Source organism: Clupea harengus, unplaced genomic scaffold, assembly GCF_900700415.2.
Source record: "Clupea harengus unplaced genomic scaffold, Ch_v2.0.2, whole genome shotgun sequence".
Lineage (NCBI taxonomy): Eukaryota > Metazoa > Chordata > Actinopteri > Clupeiformes > Clupeidae > Clupea > Clupea harengus.
In genome coordinates this window covers 2379-21727 of record NW_024879972.1, presented here as the reverse complement: position 1 = coordinate 21727, position 19349 = coordinate 2379, and the positions used below count along the sequence as shown (strand labels likewise).

Genomic DNA, 19349 nt, shown 5'->3' with positions numbered 1-19349 from the left:
TGATACAGTAGTGGATAAAACATACACATAGAGAATGACATATGTATGTGTGTGTGAGAGAGGGGCGTGGGCTACTCTAAGTTTCCTCTTCAGGTGGATTTGAGGAACAGGGATTTTTAGCCCTTAAGAAACCAATAACCTACATCTACATTTTTCTGTGTAAGGGAGGCTGGGGCGAAAAGACCGAAACCTGCTGTTTCGTTTTTGAGGGAGCACAGGACAGTACAGCATGACCAAAAGAGGGTCATGGGGCGGATTAGTTGCCGTTTTCTTGATGAATTTTACTTCTAGACAGTTCTATACACTGTCAATCCGTTTCTTTAGAAGGCTGCATGTATGAAATCAACTACAAGTCGTCAGCTGCAGCCGATCAAATCAGATGCATTCGATTGGTAGGACCAGCAATAGCATCTGTGCCTGGAAATTACCTGAGGGAACACTATAACAAAACACTGGGGAATGTGCCTATTTGGTGAGGAAATAAAATTCTTGTCTGTCAAATGACAATGTTCTGTCATGAGCACATATCTGGCATGGTACAGCATAGCTTCAGTTGTAACATAACGACCAACCCAGTTTAACGCCAATCTTCCTTGAGTGCCACAAGATGTGGCCATAATGCGCTCCATCAACTATTCACTGGAGGGCAGTGTTCATTTCATCACACTAAAATCTGAAGAATAATTTGCTGCACAAACAACCTTCGATTGTACCACTCACTTGGTTCGTCCATTTTACGTATTTAATGATGACCTGCTGTGAACTAGCATTGTTCTCTTTAGCAGTTTTTTTTACATTAGCCTTAACTTTTCAAGTCAAAAACACCAAAGGTAAGGGTAGCCTATTCAAATCTAAGTCAGGGTTAAGGAACTACTTGAAGGAGGCATTCCAACTAGGAGCCGTAAGGGGAGACGGGATAATAGTATTCCATTGGTGGATACGGCTCCCTTGTGATTTTTTTTCTCGTTTCTGTCCCCGTGTGAGTTAATGGCTCCTCCTGCAAAAGAGAGAGACGGAGCCCGTCCAGAGGAGCAGAGGGGGGAGCTGTCCGAAAAACACAAATAACACCCCGTAAAAGATCTAATCACCATCGCAATTGTCTTTATGCTTCTCAAAATAGGACAACGGAGTTGGATCTAGAGGTCCAAAGAAAACCAGAAACGAACGTTGGAGCAAAACATTCTATTTTTTAAATTACCAACTCACCAAATGAACTCCGTCAGGGCAACCAACAGAAGACCCAGGCGAGTATCGAGGCCGCGCCCGGTGCAGCAGGAACGGAACAACGGTGAAAGAGGTACGACGTGTCATTACAAACAAACGCATAGATACATACTACCGTTTTGTTATACAATAATATTAGGCCATTTTCTAGAATTTTCTTTCCCTTGTAATGGAGGTAGGGACCCCCAAATATCTCGTTTCGTAGCGTTCATGCCAGGCCGCGCTTTGTTTGGCTTGACTGACCACAATCACAGCTATGCTAATGTTCGGAGTAGTCAGTTTATCTACAGCTAAGGCAGTTAACTCACCGTCAGAGGAATTGTGCAACGTACAAAATCAAGAACTTCGTTGTACCTTACGATACATATGTTGTTAGAGATGTGTTGTACCTTTTTGTTGTGTACACAGACTACTAGTTTGCGTTGCGTAGAAGCTAACTAGATAGCGAACTAGCTAACGGGAGGCTATTGACTGCCATTTTTGGGGTGTAGTTTAGCTTGCTAACTACCTAGCCACAACGTAACATTAGATATGATAGTGTTAACGTTAGCTACTATTTAATCAACATTAGCTAGCCTCAGCCTTTTTTATTAGACAGTGATTACCTTGGAATGTGAATTTTTCATAGGTGCTGTAATTAACATAGTTGTCACGACCAAGTTGTTGATTGCAGTTCAGAGGCATATATTATGTCAGTCAGTAAGTTATTTTGTAATGTAGGCTACCTAATGAAGCTAGCTTGAACACAACATACAATCGGTAACGGACCAGCTACTATAGCACCAGCTAGCTGCTAACTGATCTTGCTACGCAGTTGTGTATCCATCTGCCTAAACCATGGCAGGAACATACTTTGCTGCCATAAGCAGGGTTTGCCCATGTAGGTAACATGAAATAATGGGCTTTGGGGGATGTTTAGCGCAGTCTAAGTAGGTAGGCTATAGAAACACTATGCAAATGCTAATTTTACTCCGCTGCATTCGCCTTTGCTTTATGGTTTCCGTGTCCTAATAGGAATCTACGCTAACGATGTAACGTTTAGCTAAAGGCTTTCCTCGGTTGCGGATGTGCATCTGCGTTGATCAATCAGAAAACCTTTTGTCTTCACATTTCAATTGTTAGGGATCGTTGGGCACATAAGTCGCCAGGGGATATATGCATCTATTAACTGCATATGCCATGGTTGCAAATCTGTTTCCTAACTAGCTACATCAACAATCCTTACCTTTTTACTATTTAACGTTACTCATTGAGCTTATAGTGACTAATGTTAACATTAGATGTCAACATTGCCCAGTCACGGAGACACCTTCTGAACATCTGCTTTACTGTTGCTAACAACATATTTGCGCATTTTTGTCACCCAGCTAATAGTTTGCCGGTCCCCCAGTTACCTTTTATAAGTTTACTTTATTTTTGTGATGGGGTTCTTGGCCTCAAACGAATGATAATCTTTCTGATAATTATGCCGGCTGGCCACCCATATCCTCTTCACATTCATGTTCACGTAAGATTTTATTTTATAGATGGAGAATCCATGAATTACTAGGACCAACTAATGATATGTCTGCTGGTGTTTGTAGACCACCTCTGTTTATGTTAGAGGGTGTGTGCATCAGTTAGTGCCTCTGTGGTAATGTTTTTATCAGTGTAATTTCACACCACTCAATATTGAACTGTTTGGGGGGGTTTTGGGTGCTGTTTTCTCTCCTGCATAAACAGAGTCTTTGTTTAGGAACAGGTTTGGGGATAACTGCCATGCTCTTGTGGGTCTGGTGTCTTATTTGAAGGGCCCTGGATAACAGGATCCAAGTGATGTAAACTCTTCTAAAAGCTGACACAAACATACATTTTCGTACTCATTTTCACACAGTAACCGGATTAGCATTTAGAGCTAGATGAAAAGAACAAAATGTGAATGCCAGAATCACTGAACTCTGTTCCACAACATTCAGGCATTTAGACTCAGGAGTGACTATGGACATAACGTTTCATGTTTTTACCCTTTAGTGCTGGTTAGTCAGAAACAAGATGGATGTTGGTGACAGATTAAAAAAGAAATCTAGTTGAAAAAGCAGCGGCAGTGTGGAATTTCTCACATGTCACTTCTAACTGTTGTCTCCAGGTGCCAATATGCAGTAAAGAGAGGGACAGACAGTAGCCTACAGGTGATCAGTACAACAGGTAATCACAGGTAGGTAGGTAGGGAGGTGGTGGTCAGGTGGTAGGGCCTGCTTCTATTGAGAGGCCCATGTACCAAGGCTACAGGAGGATGCTAACTGAGGATAATAATCTGAGTCTCCAAGCACTGTCCACTCCGAGAGAGGTAGGAGAACTAGTTGACCAGCCCCTGAGGAAGTGTACTGTTTTATAAGCCACTAAGGTTTGTGTAATGGTAACAGTGCAGCTCAGTTCAAAATGCAGGTAAAAGAGTTCTTTTTTTTTCCATACACATGAAAAACGAAGGGGTCTTCAGGTGACCATACAGCTTTTTAGACTTCGCTGGCTATGTGTTTGAGGAAAAACATTGGGCAAACTATCAGAAACGTCTAACTGATCTGATCCGTGTTAATCTTGTCAAGATAGTATTTGATCAGCACAGGGCTTAAGGGAGGTTTGTCCAAGCTACACTGAGGCTGTGGGAGGACCTGGCTCTATTAATGTCCTATGGGTGTCTTTAGACAGCCGCTCAGTGTGTATGAATGTGTGCCCTCAGCCCCATGGCTTGAGCTATTTTTACTGTACCCATCACTGTAGCTGCTAATCCATTCGTGCCTGTTTATCCAAGACGCCCACCTGCTTGAAGTGGGACTTATTTATTTTTGTGTGTGACCGGGATAAGGCCATTAACATTTTTTGTTTGTTCATTCAGCTAAAAGGCAGACCTCAAATTTTGTTCATCAGAGGATTATTTTTTTTTTAATGCAGAGTTTTGGGCAGTCTCATTGTGTGTGTGCAAGACAACATTTATCGTTCAGGCTATGAACACACAGGCTAATTAAGCGTTTGGTCTTTTTCTCTCTGCAGATGAGGACGTGCCTGCAGATATGGTCGCAGAAGAATCCGGTCCAGGAGCTCAGAACAGTCCCTATCAACTCCGCAGAAAGTCCTTGTTGCCCAAGAGATCAGCGTGCCCTACCAAGAGCAGTATGGAGGTAGGAGGATACCCCTGCAACATGTTATTTATTCCCCAGCGTTAAGCCCACCACAGGCCCTCTAACCCTCCTGTCTCCATCCAGGGTGCCTCCACGTCCACCACAGAAACGTTCGGCCACAGAGCGAAGAGAGCTCGTGTGTCAGGGAAGTCCCAGGACCTACCTGGTGAGTTGTTACCTTCTAAGGTGCTCTACTACACAGTCAATTGGACCTGGCCTCCTACAGTAATAATTCAGTTGTTCTGGTTTACGCATACTCACATTGACACTCACTAGGTACTGAGCCTAGCTCTTACCAACAAATATCTTCAACATATTCTGTTAGTAGTGTATATCAGTAGGCCCAACTCTGAGGTATAAACCTATAGGCGCTGACTTTGACTTTGACTATGAACATGACATTTTTTACCTCACACATGATACCTACTGTGCTGTCTTAGCGGCTCCTGCAGAACAGTACCTACAGGAGAAGCTGCCAGATGAGGTGGTTCTGAAGATATTCTCATATCTTCTGGAGCAAGACCTGTGCCAGGCGGCATGTGTGTGCAAACGTTTCAGCGAGCTGGCCAATGACCCCATCCTCTGGTGAGTCTCTCGGAGTCCTCAAGAGTAACCTTGATCAACTGTGTGCGATCCTCGCATCCCTACTGTCGAGACACGTGACCAGGGTGGTAGGCGAACGGCATCATTGTTAAAGGCTTTCTTTATCTGTGTCTTGTAGGAAGAGGCTTTACATGGAGGTGTTTGAATACACGCGTCCTATGATGCATCCAGAGCCAGGGAAGTTCTACCAAATCAACCCCGAGGAGTACGAGCAGCCCAACCCCTGGAAGGAGAGCTTTCAGCAGCTGGTGCGCTTGCCTGATTTGTTCAGATTCTCTGTTCGGCACTGCTTTCCTCATATGTTTGTGATGACTAGTGGGGGGGGGGGGAGCCTCTCTGACTCAAAGCTCTGCTAAGGAAACCTGATGTAAATAAGAAGCATGTTTCTCTGGCTCTGCTGATGGTGCAGATGCCTGGTTCATGGTGAATATTCTGCTTGTGTTTTTTTTTTTTTTCTTCTCTCTTTTAGTACAAGGGTGCACATGTAAAGCCTGGCTTTGCTGAGCACTTCTACAGCAATCCAGCCAGGTACAAAGGGAGAGAAAACATGCTGGTAAGCAACCTCATGTTTTAAATTATGCAACTGTGGTCGTTTAACAGCTTTGGCATGGTTTATGCTCTGATTGGTTGAAATACAGTATTTTGCACTCCAGATCAGATAACCAATAACTGTCAGAACCCAGGGGATGGGTGTATATTTTGCTCTTCATTAGGGATGCAACAAAAGCAGGCCATTATGAGTCATTGAATAAAGAAGAAAATAAATTGCATTTTTGGTAGGAAATGACATGTCCATCGTAGGAAAGTATTGAACGTCTGTACTAATCTGATCCCGTTTGCTTGCAGTATTACGACACCATTGAGGATGCGCTGGGTGGAGTCCAAGAGGCCCACTTTGATGGCCTCATCTTCGTCCACTCCGGCATCTACACAGACGAGTGGATCTACATCGAGTCCCCCATAACCATGATAGGAGCAGGTATGCATCAAGGCTCCTTCTAGAAGCAGTCATTTAGCCAGCTAGCATTGTTAGATGTGGAGATCAACTTTCTTCCAAACCGCTGTCATCCACGTACGGTAACTAATCAGTGTACTGTGCATTTCTCAGTAGGTAAAGTCACTTTTGGGCAGAAGCTGTAACTTTTTGTTGTTTGTTGAAATTAATGTCCCTGCCTTGGTATATACATACTAAGAAGACATTTTAATTACAATTTAATTAATTGCTATATGTAGATCTGTTTGGAAATGTAAGATTGAACGGGCCAAAGTGAGTCCCAAGTTGCTTATGTGTAAGCTCTGAAGTTCTATTAGTTATATAATGCATTTGAAGAGAATTTCTAGCTCAAGGAATGTTATACTTATTACTAATCTTGGATCTTAATGCTGTTCAATGTATTGTTGATACTGTGTCGTAATACTGAGAATAATAAACACTTCCTCGGAGTTACACCTTTCTTAACAATGCTGGGAAAACACCAATAAAATACAGCTTGACTGAAGACAGTAGGTCCAGTTGCAAGACATACTGAACTACTCCATTTGAATAGAAGTCTTTGTATTTTTAAACTGGTTTTGTTACATTTTATTTAGGTCCATTCAAAAGAAAATGATTCAGTTAACATTGCACCCTGTAGGATTAAAGTTTAGAAGTATGTTTGTTTGTGTAGTATTCCAAGTTCAAATGTGTTTCTCTCTGTTTAGCGCCTGGTAAAGTAGCTGATAAAGTGGTGATTGAGAACACAAGGGACTCCACCTTTGTGTTCATGGAGGGCTCAGAAGATGCCTATGTGGGTTATATGACCATAAAGGTAAGTAGTGTGTGAGCTGAATGCACCAAGAAATTACATCTGCCCTTCCTAAAAGTATGCAAGATTCCCTTGACCTTGGATACTTACCATTGTATTAATCCTTTGTGAAATGACCCTTGGAATGATTCCTGTCTTCTTCTGGTCCACAGTTTAATCCAGACGATAAATCAGCCCAGCACCATAACGCCCACCACTGCCTGGAGATCACAGTCAACTGCAGTCCCAACATTGACCACTGTATCATCCGCAGCACCTGCACAGGTAAGACAAGGTGTACTTACAAGAACTTGCTTTGTTGTCCTTCTGCTCGAGGCCCTTCAGGGTGATTTGTGAAGTGCTCTGATGGCTCATATAGCCTCTCAGCATCTGGAAAAGTAATAACTGGGGTCCACTTACCTGGTAACTTGACATGAGAAATGATGTTGTCAGCATAGCTGTAGGAAGAATGAGACGTGCTGTAGCGTCATGTGCCTGTTGTTGCAGCACAACTATTCCGTGCATGGTCCTCTTACCAGAGGAGATAATGCTGCTGTTCATGTGGAAATTAACTTGAAGCGTTTTCTCATTACTTTTCTGTCCATTTTCCATAGAAGTTAAAACTGATGGCTTTCATGTGAGTCAAATGGTCATTTATGTATTTGTATTTGTCATTTATGTAACAGTCTGGTTTGGTCACTGTGTCAAAAGTGATTCATGCCTTACTGGTCCATGTTTAGGGGACACGGCCTTTTTTTGTTTTTTTACACCAACATGATTTGTTGTCAGTGGGGCAAATGGGTTAAGCACTCCTAAACTTCTACTCATCAGTTCTTGCTTTGTCCTGTGAGGAGTTGGAGGGTGTATAGCAATTTTCATGATCCTCTTTTTTTTTTTTTTTTATGTAGAAAAGGGATATACATGGCATAAAATACAGATAAAAAGACAAGAGCAGTAACATAAGTACAGTCTTACATTGTAAAGGTAGTATATATAGAGAATATGTAATTAAACTGCAAATGTTATTGTAAACATATGGCACTAGTGAAAAAAAGGTAATCCGAGTGAAGGAATGGTTTGCATGTGTTTGTAACTGCATGAGTAGAGTTCAGTGCGTAGTCAGGTTCAGATGGATAACAGCTTGGGGGAAGAGACTTGCTCTGAGGCACCCTGTAGCGCCACCCAGAGGGCAGGAAGTGGAACAGGCCGTGGTTGGGATGAACGGGATTGCTGCTGATGCAAGGCCCTCTACGCAGGCAGTGTTTATGTTAAATGTGTCTTGTGACTGGGAGCTGGTTGCCGGTGATATGCTGGGCCACCTTTATGAACCGCTGCAGGGTTCTCTGATCTGCGCATGTGTAGTTACTGCACCGCACTGAGATGCAGCTGGTTAGAATGTTCTCAATGGTGCAGCAGTAGAAGAGAGTGTTTTGGGAGATAGGTGGGCGCTCCTTGGCCTCCTCAGGCGTTATTGGGCGGCCTTCTGAAGGAAGTGGGTTTTTGTTGACCAGAAGAGGTCCTCGTTGATGTGTGTGTGTGTGTGTGGTTGTGGGGGGGGGGGGTATGCTGTCCCAGTATGCTGTCCAGGCCAGCAGCCTTCTTTGTGCTTACTCTACGTAGTGATCCTCTGACTTAAGTGATGGTCAGAGTGAGCGCCTGGTCTCCTGGATGAGTTGGGGTCTTGGTGGCTGGCTCCGTATTACCTTTGGCAAAGCGGGCGTAAACAAAAAAAGATTTAGTTAATCTGGGAGGGTAGACATTGTGGACAGTGAAGTGGAGGTTGGAGCTTTTATAATCCGTAATGGACTGAATGCCTTGCCACATGTTCTAGGGATGGGAGCTGTTGTGAAAGTGGTTCTCTATTTGTAGGGTGTAGTTATGTTTGGCCGTTCTGATGCCTTTATTGTGGTTAGCTCTGGCTGGGCTGTAGGCATCACAGTTTTCCGGACTTGAGCGTTGCGTCACAGGCTTTCAGCAGCTGCCGGACCTCAGTGGTGTTCCAGGGTTTCTGGTTTGGGTAGGTGCGGATTGATTTTCTTAAGGTTAGCGTTGCTGAAATCAGCGCCTATAATAAAGGCAGCAGAGAGCAGTTCTCCAGAGGATAGCCTGAGTTTTATCTTATCCATTTTGTCAGCGATGAGACGTCGGCCAAGAAGATACTGGGGAGGGAAACTTTGTAGGGAGCGCTTCTTTGCTTTAGTGTAAGTTACTGATGGGGGTAACACTTCCACTGCCAGACTGGTGAGCGGACAATGTCCATGGGGAAAGTGTCCGTGATTTATGGGAAGAGACATCTGTTCTGAGGTTTGAAAGTTCCTGACGGCTGTAGGAGAGGTTAGCGTTGCTTAAGCTTAACGTAAGAATAATAAATAAAATGGCACTGTGTCGGGGGCCACAAAAGCCACTGCATCCTGCATGCCGCCATGGCAACCAAGATGTCATTAGTTTTAATAATGATTTCACGACAACAACCACTGACCGCACGTGTAATTTGACAGTTGCCTTTGACAATTATTGATCATAGTTTGAACATGTGGGGTTTACATTGGGACGGGTGTGTTTCTAGCACTCTCCTGTCTCCTGTTCTATGCCTCACGTACTGTTTTCACTCCTTCCTCATGGTCCTCGCCACTCTTTTCTCCACCTCTCTCTTGCAGTGGGCTCAGCGGTATGCGTCAGTGGTCAAGGGGCGTGTCCCACCATCAAGCATTGCAACATCAGTGACTGTGAGAATGTAGGCCTGTACATCACGGACCACGCACAGGTGAGTGCTCACTCTTCCCCATGTTCAGCACACAGTAATCAGCCTGAAGGAAGACACTTCCTCCTTGACCCCTTACACCACAATGCTTCACATGTACTCCCGTCACCTTTTCTACCCTGTAGACTATATAAACAACAGACTATGTCCTTCAAACACTTCACAGCAAATCTTTTAAGAAATTGAACAGTTGGGTTGAATATTAAAGTTAACCCTAGTACCCCTTCAGACCCCTGGTATACACACTGTGGTCATTTGACATGCATCCTACACATGTTCTGGGAGGACGCCATGTGGCACCGCCTGTGTTGTGATCTTGGTACTGTTAATTCTGACATCAGACTCCAGTAACATTCCCAGGAAATGATCTGGGAATGTTGGCGTGATTCCAAACAGCAATGACTGTTAATGGTGTCTCAAGGCTTTTAGCTTATGCCTTTTAGATGTGTTGAATTGAGAAACTTTAAATTACCCTTCATTCAACACGAAGCATCTGGCTGCCTGGGATGATTTGAACACGGTTGTCCCACATGTTGCTGTGTGGTTTGCACCGTGGCTGTGCCATTGTAAAGATGAGCAGGGAGTATTTTGGCTAGTGTGTGTGTGTGTGTGTGTGTGGACGCTGCTCATGCTGGGTCCTCCCCTGCTGGTCCGTCTGCTGTAGTGTGTTGGTGGCACCCAGGCCAGCTCACCCACTGGGCCCACCCGGCTCTCTCCGGCTCCTCGGCGGATGCGACCCGCCTCCCTTAGTGCTGACTCATAGCAGCACTTCCATACTTCTTGAAAATTGTGTGTGATCTGCTAAACGTCCTCCTTGACCTGAAAGAGAAGCGCTTTAAGTGCGTAAGCAAACCTCTTCTGCCAACCGTGTGCCTATTTTTGGAAACCGTATTTCTGACGTGATCACTTGACAATTTTTTGTGTATGCACATGTCTCCTCAAAACACATTTGAAACATGGACCGTAGCTGGCTGTATCTATACTACAAGTCCAGCAGTAACTTGCATGTGGTGTTCAATGTTACGAGTTTGTCCTTATCCATTTTTGTGTCCGATCCTTGTAGGGCATATATGAAGACAATGAGATCTCCAACAATGCCCTTGCGGGCATCTGGGTGAAAAACCATGGCAACCCCATCATCAGACGGAATCACATTCATCATGGGCGGGATGTAGGAGTCTTCACCTTCGACCATGGCATGGTGTGTTCAGATCTGTCCATCTGGATGTGACATTGGGTCTCATATAGTTGCATGTACAAGGGGTTCATTGTCTTAAAAGACCTAAAGCCTAAACCTTGGCATCATTTTCCTCTAAGGGCACAGCCTTACATTTATCGAAGAGTTTTTAACCTTCTATGTGCATATTTTCAGTATTTAATAGTAGGGCTGAACGATTTGGGAAAATAATCTAATTGCGATTTTTTACCAAAATATTGCGATTGCGATTTAATATGCAATTTTTTTTTTTATCCTATTTTTTTCCCCAACAAAACGTAATGAATGATTTAAATATGACCAACACAATATTAGATACATTTAGTGTAAAATATTCTTTCCCACATTTTACATTTTTATTTAACTGCTCATTACAGAAACAAGAACAACAAATCGGTGGCTTTGCCACTGTGCATTTAAGTAATTAAAAAAAAAGTCATTTTAAGTCTAAACACTAGGTATGCACTTTTTAAACACTGTGTGCAAAATGTACCATCTAAAAAAAAAAAAAAAAAAAAAAAAAAAAAAAAAAAAAATTTATACCACGTTTTTTAATCGCGAACGTTGCGGTTAGATAATCGCGTTCTATCATATCGCGATTAAATCGCAAATGCAATTAATCGTTCAGCCCTATTTAATAGTCCTATATGTAAGTGATTGACTAGCGATATCAAGCAGACAGGGATATCTGTTCCTCCCATCGCTTACCCCGTCTTCACTAGATTTACCTAGTTACATGACGATGGAAAGTAATAACAGAGGGCCATATTTAAGTTGTCTTTGTCTCCCTCCGCAGGGCTATTTCGAGAGCTGCAACATCCACAGGAACCGTATTGCAGGCTTTGAGGTGAAGGCCTACGCTAATCCCACAGTAGTGCGCTGTGAGATCCATCACGGCCAGACAGGTGGCATTTACGTGCACGAGAAAGGCCGGGGCCAGTTCATTGAGAACAAGATCTATGCCAACAACTTTGCCGGAGTGTGGATAACGTCCAACAGCGACCCAACCATCAGGTCAGGGCACATCCATCTAAATGCCTTCTCATGCCCAGTCCTCCCCTTTGCCCTTTAATCTGTCCTCAATGTTCCTCCTGTCTTAGCTGTAATGCAGGTCCATGTGCTCATTAATTGTATTTTTGCGAGGCCAATGGACCTTTGCAGCTGAAATCAGTTCATTTGAAGCATCCTAAATAGGCTGTGTCATTCTCAACGCAGGGGGAACTCCATCTACAACGGCAACCAAGGAGGCGTGTACATATTCGGTGATGGGAGGGGCCTCATTGAAATGAATGACATCTACGGCAATGCACTGGCAGGCATCCAGATCAGAACCAATAGCTGCCCCATCGTCAGGCACAACAAAATCCATGACGGCCAGCATGGAGGCATATACGTGGTGAGTGTGTCCAAACCTATCCCTGCCTACACATGGAGATGTACTGACCATGTCCCACCACACCATGGACGTATACACAACAGACATATGTGATGCTGTCGGCTGCCTGAGATGAGCACACGAGCTAAACCTTGAGTGTGTCTGTGCTGTTTGTCTGTGCAGCATGAGAAAGGCCAGGGCGTGATTGAGGAGAACGAGGTGTACAGTAACACGCTGGCTGGAGTGTGGGTGACCACGGGGAGCACGCCAGTCCTCCGGAGGAATAGGATACACAGCGGCAAGCAGGTAAACCGCGCCGTTTCCACACACAACCTTGTGTGGACCTCCGAGGGCTATTGAGCATCGGGTCCCATGTTAGGATTCTAAAGCGTAGGGACAACGGGACCAATGCTGCGTCATTCAGCTGGAGCTTGTTCTGTAAATACGTTTGACTGTGCATCAGTGGTGGAGATTGTGTTGTCATTAGGGCTGAACGATTTGGGAAAATAATCTAATTGCGATTTTTTTACCAAAATATTGCGATTGCGATTTAATATGCGATTTTTTTTGTATCCTCTTTTTTTCCCCAACAAAACGTAATGAATGATTTAAATATGGCCAACACAATATTAGATACATTTAGTGTAAAATATTCTTTCCCACATTTTACATTTTTATTTAACTGCTCATTACAGAAACAAGAACAACAAATCGGTGGCTTTGCCACTGTGCATTTAAGTAATTCTAAAAAAGTCATTTTAAGTATAAACACTAGGCATGCACTTTTTAAACACTGTGTGCAAAATGTACCATCTTAAAAAAAAAAAAAAAGTTTTTTTTTTTTAGACCACGTTTTTTAATCGCGAACGTTGCGGTTAGAAAATCGCGTTCTATCATATCGCGATTAAATCGCAAATGCAATTAATCGTTCAGCCCTAGTTGTCATTGGTCATGATGATGTAATTTAGCATCCATTGTTTTTATCCTGTGTGGACAAATCCAGAACTTAAACTATTCCTGAGCTTGATTCACAGTAGCTCTTGGGTCATGTTGTGAAGCATGCTGGGATTATCAGCATTATTGGTGTCATTTTGTAATGGGCTTTGTTTCTGTGTTGGTTTAGGTGGGGGTGTACTTCTATGACAATGGCCACGGAGTGCTGGAGGATAATGACATCTACAACCACATGTACTCTGGGGTGCAGATCAGGTACCTGACCCCTGACCCCTGCCTCTCTCAACACCTGCACCAAAAACAAGCGTCTGATGTGAAACAGAGGTCAGGCTTGTGATCAATGCTAATGGATTTGACCCCTCTTATGTACAGGACTGGCAGTAACCCTAAAATTAGACGCAACAAGATCTGGGGTGGACAGAATGGTGGCATCCTTGTCTACAACTCTGGTAAGTGAACCGGTTTCTCATGAGTGCTACAAGATTACTGTCAACAAATGCAGAGTTAGAGATTTGTACCACTATCGTTTCTACCGCTGTATGAAAAGCCAGTGATGGGGCCTAGTTTGTAACATGGTGACTAATCAATGATGTGTATCGATGTGAATGACGCATGGACTAAGTTGTGGTGGTTCCCCTGATACTGACTGGGATGCCACATAGTAATACAGCAATTTGAACTTCACTTGTTAATGACCCCATTGTTTAGCCTGCATATCCAGTTTTTTGCATGAATTTATTTTTATTTTTTTTTATTTTTTTTTCCAGCAAAAGTATTCCAAGAGAATCTTGTGTTTACATGTGCCTATGTGCACTGTTGAAATGTTGCTGGTACCTTCTATAACAGTATTTGTGCTGTTCACCATTTTAAATTAAGACAATGCCCTTTAATAAGCACTACTCCTCGTGTTCCTCTCCAGGCCTGGGATTCATCGAGGACAATGAGATCTTTGACAATGCCATGGCTGGGGTGTGGATCAAGACCGACAGCAATCCCACACTGCGCAGGAACAAGATCCACGATGGCCGAGATGGAGGGATCTGCATTTTCAATGGGGGACGGGGTAAGATTCTTATGTTGAGTTGTGTTCAGGTGTGTGTGGTGCATGGCAGCGTTGTATGTATAGTGTTTATGCTTTTGTACTATGTACATTATTCTGTACATTTGTGTGCGTGACTCTGGTTTGAGCGTGTGCGTTGTTTGAATGACGGAATGCTGTTTTTTAAATAAGTATATCCCCTGGGTTTAACAGGCTTGCTGGAGGAGAATGACATTTTCCGGAATGCACAGGCCGGTGTGCTGATCAGCACCAACAGCCACCCTGTCCTGCGCAAGAACCGCATCTTTGACGGCTTCGCCGCAGGTCAGTCAGTGGTCCTTGAGCTGCTGGGAGTCCAGGGGGACAGTAGAGGGCAGCATTGGCACTGTCGAGCACTGTGTGTGTCACGCTGACACTTGTCTTGTTTATTTACCTCTGAAGTGATTTAGACTGATGTTGTTATGGTGCACTTTAGCTTTAGGGCATCTTCACTCTTGGAATCACACCGTTCAATTTGTGTGATTTTTTTATATTTTGCCTCCCTACTAGGCATTGAAATAACAAACCACGCTACCGCCACCCTGGAGGGTAATCAGATCTTCAACAACCGCTTTGGTGGTCTGTTTCTTGCATCCGGAGTCAATGTCACCATGAAAGGTATGAGCAGAGCATCTCACCTGCCTCCATGTTTTACACCTTCAATTAAATATGACTTTGAACTTTCACACCGTCATATGTTTAAACCTGCATGCATATGTAACTATATTAAAAACAACTACATGGTTTAATCAGCAAACAGTTAGGTTGTTAAAAAGGAATCCTTAGTCAGGAAGTGAACTTGCACAAGTAGAACAGTACTCAAGGGATGGGTTGTCGTACCATCTAGACATGTTCAGTTTTTCTGTGTTGCATTCTTTTATGAACATAAGATCAGTGACCAGGCCTACCTATATGTGCGTTATGAAATGGAGGAAGTGGTGACCAGTCTTTTATTTTCTCTCGTTTTTGTTTTTGTTTTCTTTTTGTCACTTTGCTCAGTAGGGTGATGGCAGGAGTGATCTTTTCTTTCACAGCCAACCCTTTGTCTTGAGATTTGAGAACATACCAATTTACATCGCATTACACAAATCACAAGGGACACACTATGTGCAGCCATGCGTTTTAAAGACGTGCTTTTTAACAGAAGTTCAGATTTTGTCTGGTTTTGTAAAAGAGCCTGTTTTCCACCCAGCGGCATCATGTATCTCTCCTCCTTGCAGATAATAAAATAATGAACAATCAGGATGCCATAGAGAAGGCAGTGAGCAGAGGCCAGTGCCTGTACAAGATCTCCAGTTACACCAGCTATCCCATGCATGACTTCTACAGGTTAGCACTCGAGCAAAGCCATGTATACAAATACAGGTTTTTTGGAAAACTGCAGAATTTAACAGTGTATTCCTGTATGTGTTTTTTTTTTTTTTTTTTTTTCTCCCTTTCCTTCCCAGATGTCACACCTGTAATACAACGGACAGAAATGCCATCTGTGTGAACTGCATTAAGAAGTGTCACCAAGGACACGATGTAGAATTTATACGGCACGACAGGTGAGTTTCCATCAATGTCCTCATTACCTGCCGGTGTACATTTAAAATAAGCTGTGTACCATACTGACAGAAGCCGCGTATTTTTCCTACGAAGGCAGGAAGTAATATATTTAAAGGCAATCGCCACCTATTTTCTTGGTTTGTAAGGTGAAGTGAAGTGAAAAAAGCTGGAGCTCCAGAGAAACACTGTTTTTCCAGTGTCTGAAATCTTGTCTGGATGGTTAATCCCTGTGGGCCCAGCCTAATTCTGTCCGTAATCTGAAAACGTTTTTTAGGTTTTTCTGTGACTGCGGTGCGGGAACGCTGTCCAACCCGTGCACATTGGCAGGAGAGCCCACCCACGACACAGACACTCTGTACGACTCGGCGCCCCCTATTGAGTCGAACACGTTACAGCACAACTGAGCCCTGCCCCAACCCCCCGTTTTGCCCTGGCCTGGCCGCCACCCGCCTGCCTATTGGACATGAGCTTCTGCTGCCCTGCACGCAGAAAGACTCTGTGATGACTGTCACACACGGGGGGGGGGGGGGGGGAAGACCCTTCGGAGAGCTGGAGGAAGCAGCCAGACCAGGGTGGAGCTGTGCCCCTCAATGTCCCAGCGCTGGTGGAAGAGACCACGCCAGTGCTCACTGCAACGCACACGGACCTACAGAGACTTGCCTGGCCTCTCAGCTCAGCTCCATAAAGTGGCCTTTGGATGCAAATAAAGGTGGAGAAGAGCGGGGGGGGGGAGGGTGGGAAGGAGGGGGGGGGGGGGTCGCGTGTTAAGCAGTTGGAGGACTCAGGACGGGGGGGGAAAATGGAGGAGGATGTGGTCCCGGGTGTCCATTCGGGTTGGGGCACAACATGTTACTGTCACTGCTCCCCCTACCACCACCACCACACCCTCCTGACCTCTCCAGTGTGTGAAGACTAGACTGGAGGAGGGAGCGCCGCAGTTTTGTACAGAATCCACAGCAAAGGCCTAGAGATGCCCCCCCCCCCCCCCCAACCCCCACTAGAGAGGGGTTTACCTGGACAGGAGGATAAGCCATGGTGACATGGCCACCATAGCAGCTGTTTCTTAGGCAACAGAGGCGCCGGTGTTTATGTATGTTTAAAGAAAAAAAAATGTAATAATAAAAAAGAAACAATGTGATTAGCACTGCTGCCTTTTTAATATGGTAATCTGATCAACAAATATGATTTAATGCTTTCTCATGTAGTTTTGTATTTTCCAGCAAAAAAAAAAAAAATCTTACTGTATTTGAATGTCTTTTATTTTATTATATATTATAATTATTCATATTGTTATTAATATTTTTTGTTGTTGTTGTTAGCACACCATAGGCTTGCTGTCATCATACTCTTGTCCCAGCAGCTAAGTTCTTTCTGTGAAAGAGGATTACTGCAAAAAAAAAAAAGAAAAAAAGATTGGAAACTGAACACTAAAATATGTCCTCCAGCTTTGTAGTGCTTGGAAACGGTAGGCTGTGTTTGGTTTGTGATGTAGGAGACCTGGCAGTGTGTTTGAAATGGACAGTGGAAGAGTGTGTGTGTGTGTGTGTGAGAGTGTGGATGATTTTTATTTATACTACCCATGTTACTCTTGTATGTTTCTCCCAACTTCCTCTCACATTGTGGTCATGTCGAATTAAAATGGGCAGTTATTCAATGTAGTGTCTTTCTTTGGAAGACTTGGAACTTTGGAATGTTGAATCCAACATGATGTACCTCAGAGACGTAAGAAGCCAGATGAGATGAGAGATTTACTCTGTCGAAACGCATCGGGAAAAGGAAAGGACCTTGGAGCTAACAGAGTTGCTGCTTGTCACTTTAGCTGACATTGATGTGTTATGTTCAATTCTCACCATTTCCATAATACATCCACATCCCAATGCACATTGAGACGTTACGGGAACACATCTGTGTTCAGATAGGTCCGAAGACCTGCCAGTTTTCCGTTCTGTGTTTTAGTGTTTTTTTGTGTTTTGAATGGTGTGTGTTTTGAGGGTGTTTAAAAAAGATGCAATGCTGGAGATTAAGAATAGTGATCTGAGGCCTGACGTGAGACGAGCACCCCCCTACCCTGCCCTCCCCTTCCCCTCCCATCTGTGTGTACTGTTGTGACTGTGGCTCCTCATGCAGCCTGGACTGTATGCATGTACCATAACATCTACACTTAATATATGTGAAGTATTCAATAACCATTATGTAGATGCTAGGATTATTTGAAAGGGGTTTAATTTCCTAGAAAAAACTGGTCATTTTTAAGGAAATAAACTTTATTAGATCGGTGTTTGTTGTGCTTTATTGGATATATATTCACTGGCGATGATTAACAGTTACTACACAACTTTTTTTAATTGGATGTCCAACTTTTTACTGACAGCTTATCTTCATCAGATTTATATCCTGTTCCCCTCTGCCACCTGTTTAGTGGAGCTTGGCCAGCACTCTTTTATTTCTGATTATTCTAATTGATTCTGAATTCATTTGACTTGGAAGTAGACCTTTCTGCAGGACCGTATGAAGTAGCGTGTATTGAGCAATTTGTGTTCAGTCAGTAAACAGGAGGGCTGTGAACCGCACGCTGAGCAGATTATGTGTGTTACCTTATGGAGATTTTTATTGCTCTGTTTCGCCAGCTCTTTATTGGCGTAGTGATAACACCACCATGCTCGTGTTGACATAGTTCATAAAGCCGGGCCTTCACACAAAAACGGGTAAATATGGGCGTCCGCTAGGCAAACAAGCCTAACGAGTGCCCTTTAGACACAGCCAGCACTATGGGTATGCCAGCAGGAGTGATGGGTAACTGGGCAATTAACACATGATCAGAGTTGAAGTAATGTGAAATGTGTACAGTCCGAACACCCCACTAAAATGCTTGGTTGTTCTCAATGTGTTTCCTCTGTGACAAATTAAAGGTGATGCTTTTCCTGATGCTGGAACCTTTGTGTAGCCAGAATCAGACAACCCCATCCAAGGGCCTCTACCCAGAAGCAGCAGCCACTGAGAAACAAGGCAGGGCGGGACGCTTAAGGGGCATAGGAAGCACTTGGAGACCATTCCTGTTGGAGGAGTCATTTTGGACAGGCCCTACCGAATGAGGCAGCACTGTCTGGAGAAATAATACCTCAAGCCATCCTACAGTTAAGTATTTCTGGGTTATGATGGAAAAAGTCACACACACATTAAAGTAGAGAGATGGATACACACACTGAGGTGTACACAGGCCCAACAGCAGGGCCCGAGGGCTTGTTTGCGCACAACCCCATGGCCTTGGACTGCTTATCTCAGCAAAAGAGCAGAGTAAGCACAGTGGTTTGGAGAGGGCAGTGCATTAGGTCTCTCCCACCCAAATATTGAAAAAAATGAAAAGATCTTTTTATCCTTCAATCCAAATGAATGTGAGAGGTTGGAGAGTGAAGCAACTGAAATGTTGTCTCGACTGACATTTTGAGGCTAAAGGGATTGGCTCTGGGGCTGCAGCAAAATACTGAATGAACCCTCCAGACTACAGTGGACCACTAGTATGTCCCCTGAGTTTAGGGGCGGACTTCCTTTTGCCCAAGGGCAGTGATCGGATCAAAACTCAACCTGGCTGCCAAAAGCACTTCAGCTAGATAAATCTGAGATGGGGGTAATGTTGGTCACCCAATAAAGTGA

General features: G+C 43.9%; 1 protein-coding gene across 2 annotated transcripts; it reads left to right on the top strand.

Moving 5' to 3' along the window:
- The first annotated feature begins 874 nt into the window (after nt 1-874).
- On the top strand, nt 875-17976 carry LOC122130989 (F-box only protein 11). 2 transcript variants are annotated; one of them, XM_042705873.1, is made up of 22 exons: nt 875-1297; nt 4252-4379; nt 4464-4545; nt 4832-4964; nt 5101-5230; nt 5452-5535; nt 5829-5961; nt 6684-6790; nt 6940-7051; nt 9424-9530; nt 10591-10728; nt 11540-11757; nt 11959-12139; nt 12302-12424; nt 13242-13327; nt 13445-13521; nt 13992-14135; nt 14325-14435; nt 14661-14768; nt 15371-15479; nt 15599-15697; nt 15973-17976. In XM_042705873.1, the coding sequence occupies exons 1-22, from the start codon at nt 1210-1212 to the stop codon at nt 16100-16102; spliced, it is 2628 nt and encodes an 875-aa protein (XP_042561807.1). In that variant the 5' UTR covers nt 875-1209; the 3' UTR covers nt 16103-17976. The 2 variants fall into 2 exon arrangements, with proteins under 2 accessions (XP_042561807.1, XP_042561806.1); XM_042705872.1 differs by having other exon boundaries at nt 876-1297; nt 4820-4964.
- Nucleotides 17977-19349: the final 1373 nt, after the last annotated feature.